The 9745-nt window shown below is 45.4% G+C and overlaps 1 protein-coding gene across 1 annotated transcript; it reads left to right on the top strand.

Annotated features, from left to right (window-relative positions):
- Nucleotides 1–175: 175 nt before the first annotated feature.
- On the top strand, nucleotides 176–6684 carry Ngrn (neugrin, neurite outgrowth associated). Its single transcript, XM_059272527.1, has 3 exons — nucleotides 176–385; nucleotides 779–889; nucleotides 5724–6684. Exons 1-3 carry the CDS (start codon nucleotides 222–224, stop codon nucleotides 6298–6300), a joined length of 852 nt encoding a protein of 283 aa, XP_059128510.1. The 5' UTR covers nucleotides 176–221; the 3' UTR covers nucleotides 6301–6684.
- The last annotated feature ends 3061 nt before the right edge of the window (nucleotides 6685–9745 follow it).

The raw sequence follows: 9745 nt of genomic DNA, 5'->3' as shown, positions 1-9745 counted from the left end.
CCTAGCATGTACGAGGACCCGGCTTGGCTCCCCAGCACCGCAAAAACAAAATAAGCAGGAAAGGGTGGGTAACGAGACAGCGCAAAGGCAGCCTCCGCCTATTGGTAAACTGAAGGCTCATGATCCCGCCCCACTTCCGGCTCTCCATTCTGCTTCCGGGTCCGCCCTCCCGCTTCCGGTGCTTTCCGACTGCGAGCTGCGGAGGACCGTCTCGGGTCGCGATGGCGCTCACCCTGAGCCTCTTGTTCGGCCGTCGTGTCCGCGCCGCTGCTGCCCGCTGTGGGTTCGCGACCCAGGGCGTGGCGGGCCTGGGTCCCGTGAGCCGCGAGCCGGACCCCGATTCCGACTGGGAGCCGGAGGAGCGGGCGCTCCAGGAGGTGGAGAGGTACCGGCTCCTTGGCGGGCCCTCAGCCTGCAGCTAGGCCTCCCGCCCCCCAGCCTCGGGCGTCCTGCCGCCGCGTCCGCAGAGGCTCTGGTGTCTTCTCACCCGTGCCCGAGGGCGCAGGGGCAAGGGGTCAGCTCCCTTGGGACCCCAGGTCCCCTCGCTAGTGACGTGTGTCATCACCCGTTTGAAGAGTTCGGCATGCTCACGGTCAGGTGTTGTAGGTGTGAGGTTTCCGGGGCGGTCGGTGTACAGAGTGCTTTAAACCCGGCACACATGGCCGGGCTGCCTTTGTGGGCACACAAGAGGGCTGGGCTCTCCGTGAATTAGTCCGAGACTCTTTACACACCCGTCTTGCTTCCACGCACGGCTTCTGCCATTGGTTCTTTCCCCTAGCGCTCTGAAACGACAGAAAAAGGCAATGCGATTCCAGAAAATTCGAAGGCAGATGGAGGCTCCAGGTGCTCCACCCAGAACATTGACGTGGGAAGCCATTGAGCAGATCCGGTAAGACATTGTTTTCCCAATGGGGTTTACTTTTTGAGGGTTTTGATTTTGTCGCCTTAATAGAAAACGCCATAAGGACCTTCCTAAACCTGTCCAGATTTTTGTTTGTTTGTTTGTTTGTTTGTTTGTTTGTTTGTTTTGCGGTGCTGGGATCAACACAGGACCTCGCTTTTGGTCCGCCAACGGCATTACCTCGGAACCACTTCCCCAGCTTGGGGTTAGTTAGTATGTTACCATTACGGACAATTGGTTGTTTTGGTTTTTTTTTTGTTTTGTTTTGTAAAAATATTAATATTTATAGAGGCCCAAACATCTGAATAGGACGTGATGTTCTCCTGAGATCATGAAATGGAGTTTTCTGTGGTTGTGTGCATTGTTTTTGGAAGAGAACTGTAACTTAGAATTATTGGAAGGAACTTTTCTTGACGGTTTCATGCAGCCCAGGCTGGCCTACAGTACACTGTAGCCAAGGACAGTCTTGAACTCCTTGTCCTCCTGAGTGCTATATGTGAGATTGAGATTACAAGTATGTGCCAACTCACCTGGATTTTTTTTTTTTTTTTTTTTTGGGACAGGACTACTATTAGACCGGGGTAGCCTGGAATTCTCGGCAGTCCACCTGCCTCTGCCTCCCAAGTGCTGGGATTACATTATGTGTGAGCCACCATTGTTTCTTGAAAGGGATCTTAAAAGTATATTTTTTTTCTTTTTTTTTTTTAAGTATTAAGGTCTGTTTTCTCTTTTAGGAGCTGGGGGAGATCAGTTGGTAACTTGTCTAGCAAGTGTTGTGGGGACCTGAATTTGGTTCCCCATACTCATGGAAAAAGCGTGATGTGGTGGCATATGCTCATAATTGTAATTCCAGCAGTGGTGAAATGGGAAGCAGAGACAAGGCATACCCCTGGGCTGGAAGACCAGTTAGTCTAGCCTCCACGGTAAAGTTGCGGGCCAGTGAGAGACCCTGTCTCAAAAGGATAGAAGGTGTCAGAGGACCAACATTAGAGATTGTCATCTGAGCTCCGTGCACCAAGACACATACATGCACCCTCTACACATGACTCAATATTTTTCTTAAATCCTATTAGCTGGGTTTGGCCTATATACAGCTGTGTAGGCAGAGTTTTCCAGTCCAGTCCACCTGCTCCAAAATAACTGGCAGCTGCTTCCCAAATAACTGACTTGGAGACTTAATATAAATTATAAATGCTCAGCCAATAGTTCTGGCTTGTTACAAACTAGCTCTCACAACATAACCCATTTCTATTAATCTGTGTCCTGCCCTGAGGTTCGTGGCTTTTACCTCTATCCGATTTTGTGTGTCTGACTCGTTCTCCTTCTGGCTGATGACTCCTCTGACTCTGCCCTTACTCATTCTCAGTTTGGCTCTCCCACCTAACTATCCTGTTCAGCTATTGGCCAGTCAGCTTGTTTATTAAACCAATCATGACATATATTCACACAGTGTACAGAAGGATTATTTCACAGCACAACTGTAATCCCACTATTGAGGAGTGGGACAGAGGTAGGTGGATCTCTGAAAGCCCTGTGATCTACATACTGAGTCAAAACCAAACAAATATTTTGAGAAAGGCCCAGGCTGGTCTTGAATGTGTTATGTAATTGAGAATGACTTTTTTTTTTTTTTTTTTTTTTTTTTTTTTTTTTTTTTTTTGAGACAGGGTTTCTCTGTGTCTCTGTGTAGCTTTGCGCCTTTCCTGGAACTCACTCTGTAGTCCAGGCTGGCCTGGAACTCACAGAAATCTGCCTGCCTCTGCCTCCTGAGTGCTGGGAATAAAGGTGTGCACCACCACCGCCCGGCTGACTTTTATTTTCTGATTCTTGTGCCTACACTTCCTGAGTTCTGGGATGACAGCTGTCCACTACCACATCTGGTTTATAAAGTGCTCAGGATTGAATTTGGGGCTTCATGTATGCTAACCAAACCTTTGCCAACTGAATTATGTCTTAAAATCCCCCTTTTTTGCTTTTTGTAAGGTTTTTGTTTTTTCTTTTTTTTTTTTAGATTTATTTATTATGTATACAATGTTCTGCCTGCGTGTACACCTGCAGGCCAGAAGAGGGCACCAGATCTCATTATTGATGGTTGTGAGCCACCATGTGGTTGCTGGGAATTGAACTCAGGACCTCAGGAAGAAGAGCCAGTGCTCTTAACCTCTGAGCCATCTCTCCAGCCCAGGTTTTTGTTTTTTCATCTGTTTGGTTTTGCTTTTCTTTTTGAGGTAGTCTTCAAATTCACTATGTAGTTCAGGCTAGCTTGAAACTCAGGATCCTCCTGCCTTGCCCTCTCTTCAATCCTGGGATTACAGATGGGTGCTGTTATCCCTACCTCTACTCCACCTGTAACATGGTGTGCATATTGAGAATTATTTCTACTTATTTGTTTGTTTTTTGTTTTGTTTTTTTTTCCACCAGAGACAGGGTTTCTCTGTGTAACAATCCTGGCTGTTCTGGAACTCACTCTGTAGACCAGGCTGGCCTAGAACTCAGAGATCCACCTGCCTCTGCCTCCTGAGTGCTGGGACTAAAGATGTGTGCCACCACCATCTGGCAGTTTTTAATTTCTTAAATCACAAGCTGCATACTATAAATTCTGTTCCAATCTTTTCTTTTTACACTGTGTACTTTTGCTTTTTCCATTTTAGGAGTGAGCTCCTGGGCTGAGGTGGAGCTCAGAGCATTTACCTAGTAAGCATGAGGCCCTGGGTCAGTCCCAAGAACCACCACCTTCCCCTCCTGTCCTGGAAAAAAAGTACCGCTTAATTCTTTATAGGTGCACAGTGGGCCGTAGTTTATCTTCCCTGTCTTCTGTGATAGGTGTTTAAATGCTTTCTATTCTTCCCTTACAAAGAGTTCTCCAAGTTGGGGTGGAGGGAAGAAGTGGGGTGGCGGCTGTTCTCTGTGAGTTCCAGGACCGCCTGGTCTACAGAACAAGTTCAAGGATAGCCAGGGCTATACAGAGAAACCCTGTCTCCAAAAAAATTAAAAATAAAAAGTGTTCTCTTTGTATATGTAGTGTGCAGCATATCTACTGGAAATAAGGCATTTGCATTAATGATAAATATTGCTAAGTAGCCCTATATTGACTATATACCCTTTTCCATTTCTGTGAGAAAGACTCAAATTAATTAACAAAGAGAATTCTGTAGAGCTGGTCAAGACTTTGTACTTTCTCCTGGATACCCAGGAAACTGTACTATTCCCCGTCCCCAAGGTCCTGGGAATCCTATTCAGAGCCTCAAACATGCTGGGTAAGTACTCAGCCCTCTACACTTTGTCTCTCTCTCTTTTTTTCCTTTGGAGACAAGGTCTGACTATGTAGCCCTTGCTGGCCTCAGACTCACAGAGAGCTGCTTGCTTCTGCCTCCTGAGTGCTGGGATTAAAGATAAGTGCCACCATTCCTGGCCTTTCTACCACTTTGGATAATAGCTTTTTTTTTTTTTTTTTTTTTTTTTAAATATTTATTACGTATACAGTGTTCTGTCTGCATGTATCCCTGCAGGCCAGAAGAGGGCACCAGATCTCATTACAGATGGTTGTGAGCCACCATGTGGTTGCAGGGATTTGAACTCAGGACCTCTGGAAGAACAGCCAGTGCTTCTAACCTCTGAGCCATATCTCCAGCCCCTGATAATAGCTTTTAACCAACCTTGCAGCTTTCTACCTGTGTGCTCCTCCTTGCGTGTAGTCAGTAAATGTCCTTTAGCTTCAACAGAAAAAGAGGTTATGAAGTGAAGCCTGGCAGCCTCCCGTTCTTGCCCTTTCCTGCCCATGATCTTGCTGATGACAGTACGCTGTCAGTTTTCCTGATGCAGAGTTTCAGGTTTCCCATGCTGCCTGCTTCACAGGCAGTATCTTTGTTTGCCCCTGTGTTTTTCCCAGCTTATTCTTCCTTATCCTTTTAGATCATCTCTATCTTGGACTCCTCAGGCATTCCTGGGTCAGACTGCCAAGTGGTGGAATTGCTTATCCCTGCTCTCCCTCTGGGTGCACTAACTGCATCTTTTGCATTATTATTATTTTGCATTATTGTTACGTTGTGGTATATTGTAGATGTAACGGTCTTATTAAATAAGAAACACAGAGCCAAATGCAGAGTTAAAAGCCCAAGAGGTCAGAGCAGTAGCCAAGAGCTGAGACTTAAAACTGCCTTCTTACCCTTCGCTGCTGTCCTTCCCCTCAGAAAGAGATCTACTTGCTGTGTATCTGTCATTTTATTGACTTTCTGTTCTGCCTTCTCATTGGTTGTTGTAAACCCAATCATATGACCTCCTTGTCACTGCCTGTCTATACAGACCTCCAGGTCTTCTGTGGTTGGTATTGAGATTAAAGGCATGTGTCTCCATGCTGGTGGTGTCCTTGAACACACAGAGATCTGCCTGTCATGTGATCGGGATTTAGGATGTGTGCTACAACTGCCAGACTTCTGCTATGGCTTGCTATTAGCTCTGACCCCCAAGTAACTTTATTTATTAACATGCAAGTAAAATCACATTTCAGCACAAATAAAATATCACCGTAGTATATCTACCACTAACCTGTATAATCTTGGAAGTGAAGGCCAGTCCTACATTATCAGGACCTAACCAACATCTCTATCAGTAGATAGCAGTTGGTAGCTATTGGTTGATGTGAGCTGTCCTGTGGCCAGGCGTTGCTGTTTGTACACAGGTACAGAATTAATCGGCACAGTCTAAGGACTGCATTGGAGTTTTTCCAAGCTCTCTTTTTACTTACTTGTCATTAGCATTATCACTTTAGCTCTTCTCATAGAGACTTACTCTCAATTTGAAAAACTGCTGTTTTTCCCCATAGGTATTTACATAAGGAGTTTGCAGAGTCCTGGTCAGTACCCAGGTTGGCAGAAGGCTTTGATGTCAGCACCGATGTTATCAGAAGGGTTTTAAAAAGTAAGTTTGTACCCACTTTGGAGCAGAAACGGAAACAGGATCAGAAGGTCTTGAAAAAAGCTGGTTTTCCCCGAGTGGTTTCTGGAGACGCCTTGAAGCCGCTCAGTGCAGGCCATTCTCCATCTGGCCCACTGCTGCTGCCAGCGGATAAAGGTTCTTCTAAAAGTCAGCCTCACAGCACAGCTTTGCAAGTGGGAGGGTCAGACACTCACAGCACAGGTGCACAGAGGAGACAGGAAGAGAGGAATAAAAGAGTCCAAGGCTTGGAAGAAAGCTTGGTGCCCACCACTGCAGCCGTGGAGCATCAGAGAGAGCTTCAGAAAGACACCACCAGAAGAGCTGACAACGACAGATGGCCAGGTGTTGAGAAGCTGGAGGAGGTGAAGGCCGGGGAGCCAGGTGACCAGAACTTCAGCAGCAGAGTAGTACAGAGGGGGCGCGAGTTCTTTGACAGCAATGGGAACTTCCTCTACAGAATTTGAACCTTGACCTGGCCTTTGGAGAGTCTTTGACACAGCTGGGCAAGTAGATTTGAACTTGCCAGCATTTCTGCATGAGTGGCCACTTTGGAAGAAGAATTGAGGCTAGGATGTGGGTGGAGGAGCTACTTGACTAGAGTCAGATTTCCTGGAGTAAGCCTCACTGAATCCCTGTGGATCTAAATACTCATTCATCCTTTTTGCTTGGTGTCTGTTGAGAACAAGTATGAACGTGTGATGTGTCATGACTTTCTTTGTGTGTTATTGTGTTGGGAGGAAATGGAAAGTATGCCTCCTGACCTCATTTCCTTGATCACAACACTAACTATTCTTGAACTGCTTAATCATTCGGTTTCCTTATGCGAAATAAAGTAAAACGGAACAGTTTGTTGCTTGGTGCTCTCTGGGGTAGGATTTAAAGTTTGAAGATTAGATTTTTGTATGTGTGCCACAGTGTACATGCAAATGTCATATGACAGCTTGTAGTAACTGGTTTTCTCTTTCCACCATGTCTGTCCTGGAAATGTAACTTAGGTTGGCAGCAAGAACCTGTACCTGCTAAGCCATGCTACCAGCTCTCACGGCAACCAAAGCTTGGACATCTTTGAATTGCCGGGATTCTGAAAACGATTTGGGAATGGGAACAAACAGAGCAGTTTTGAAACAAAGCTGTTAAACTTTTAATGGTTAGAGGCTTCGAGTCCCTAACATAGTCTCCCCAACTATCTGCTAAACTGGATTTGATATCCCAGTTGATGCCAGCTTTTCCTAAAGATGCCGTGAGTGTGTATCCAGGAATTCAGCCCCTGTGCAATTGAACAGACCCTAAGATGGCTGCTGATAAATGGCAGTTCTGGGGCGTGAACCCAAGCCTCCTTTAAAATTCTAGTAATACAGTGCTATGTGGGGCAATTCCTGGTGGTTTTAGGAGTTAACACTAAAAAAAATTATAGTAGAAAAATGAGAACGTCCGTAACAATCCAGTGCCATTTTTCACCTCTGCCTCATTTTAACACCTTGTCAGTAACATTGGTACTCCCAATTATGTTGTCAGTTACAACATGGACATCCCAACTTGACACTTCTATTAGTCTAGCTATCTGAAATGTTGATAACAGTCATTATAATATTGACTGCTGTCTTTTGTTGTCTGAAATAGGGTCTTACTAGCCCAGGCTGCCCTAAAACGGCAATCCTTTTTCCTCAGCCTTGGAAGTGCTGGGACTACAGGCTTCTGATGTCACTTCCCTGGAGGCCTCCCCAGCCACCTGATCTTAAGCAGCTCTGTTAGGTGTTCTGTGTTGCATCAGCCAGTCAAAGGAGAGGCACCCTGGAATGTAATTTAGGCTCTCTGGCAATGGGGAGAAAGTTTCTGAGAACTGAACCCCTAACCTCTGTTCAGAAGCATATTTATTGGCTGTACACAAAAGTGTTTAGGATACAAGAAGTTCCTCGTGTCAAAAGCCCCTTTGATTCATTCTATATGTTACCTGAAGAAAATCATCACCCCTCACAACCTTTAGTCCTATTGTGTGCTGTTTGCAGTACCCAATAATACCAGACCTCCAAGTATGCGTGGATCGTCTTGTGACCAATAGGCAACAGATGGATCACCCCTTCAGAAAAATAACTAAATCATAGAAAACAATCACTGTTCTTTACATGATTTCTTCAAGGTCCAGATACCTTCAACAAACACTAGTACATGAAACTGTCACCCTAGATACAGTGCGAAACAACTATTAGATTTTATGTTTACCCTAGATACAGTGACTGCCAGATTCCCACTACATAGCTCTCTTCAAGTTCTGAACCTACCCTTACTTTCTGTAGTTCAAGAAATTCTGTCATCCTTCACCTTCCCTCGTTTTGAATGAAGACCCCCACAAAGGCAAGAGACCCCATGTATTTATCACTATGTTCCCAACTACTGCTAGATTGATTAAGTAGAGGTAACTGAAGGACTTCCTAACAATCAGCGAATCTATTGTGGTGGTAAGCACTGCCTTTTAGGCTTGCCATCTTACCCAGATCTTAGCCAGGATACAGAAACTTCCCCAATGACCTTTCCTGCTGTGTCCTGTGGTCTCAGACACTAGCTCACTGGTGTTAGCATCATGTGGGGTTGAATACAATTCCAGTCTGTATCCCCTGGGCAGTGGTTATAGGATGAAGTACGTCACGCTGAGTGAGGTAGAGCTGCACTTCGGAGCCCAGTTGCCATGGGTGGTGGAAGAAGAAACAGCTAACGAGGTTTCACTTGAACTGCAAAGGGCAGCCACAGAGGAGTGGGCACCTCACCAGCTTGGGTTGGCAGAATGGACACAGCTGCACCACAGAGGCACACTTCACTGCTTTAAGGAACACGGAGTGCAGGCATCTCAGGGAACCTCTGTCCCCCAGTGCAGCACACATCAACCTAGAGAGGATATGGGAGGTCAGGCAGAGGACAGCATAAATGAGCGGAAGCACTGTATGAGCTCAGGCTTGTTTTTTTTTTTAAAGTTTAACTTGTTTATTTTAATGGTGCTGGAGATTGAACCACCTGGTCTGTTTTATAAGTGGCTTTCCCAGTTGGTTTGTTTTTCAAACAGGATTCATGTCAAGTAACACTACTATTTTGTTGGTATGTTCCTTAAGTCTTTTAACCCTTTCTGGGGACTAAGGTAACAAATTCATGAGACTAGGGAAAAAGAAGCTGTTGTTAATATACCGTTCTGCAGAAAGGGATGCCAGCATAGAGAACAAGCAAAAATGGCTGGAATGCTGATTTGGTGCAAGATGGTAGTTTTTAAACTGACCATAAGAAATTCCTGCCCTCTCTTCCCCATGGGCTGTTTGGGATTCACAGTCTAGCATAGCCCCCTTCTCTCAAGTTCATCCTATTGTCTTAGGAGACAACCCCCCCTTTTTAAAATTTATTTATTTTTATTTTGTGTGCATTGGTGTTTTTGCCATGGGTGTCGGAACCCCTGGAAGTGGAGTTACAGACAGTTGTGAGCTGCCATGTAGGTGCTGGGAATTGAACCTGGGTCCTCTAGACAAGCAGTCAGTGCTCTCAACCACTGAGCCATCTCTTCAGCCTGAGGCAAAACCTTTTAGTAAGCAGCTGGAGGCTTGAAGCTGCTCCCCTTTTTGTAGCTGACAGTAACTTTATTTATTTAGAGATAGGATCTGGGGAGCACCAGCTGTATTGGAACTATGTAGACCAGGCTGGTCTTGAACTCACAGAAGACCCTGCCTCTGCCTCTACCTCCCAGTCCTAGGATTAAAAGCAAGGGCCACCATGCCTGGCCTTCATAATGTATTTATGTATGTATGTATGTATGTATGTATTATTTTTGGTTTTTTATTTTGAGACAGGGTTTCTTTGTGTAGCTTTGGCACCTTTCCTGGAACTCACTCGGTAGCCTAGGCTGGTATTTATTTATTTATAATTTATTTCATG

This window comes from Peromyscus eremicus, chromosome 1 (assembly GCF_949786415.1).
Source record: "Peromyscus eremicus chromosome 1, PerEre_H2_v1, whole genome shotgun sequence".
NCBI classification, from domain to species: Eukaryota; Metazoa; Chordata; class Mammalia; order Rodentia; family Cricetidae; genus Peromyscus; species Peromyscus eremicus.
Note: the sequence above shows the minus strand (reverse complement) of the source record. Positions and strands in the feature narration are given on the sequence as shown.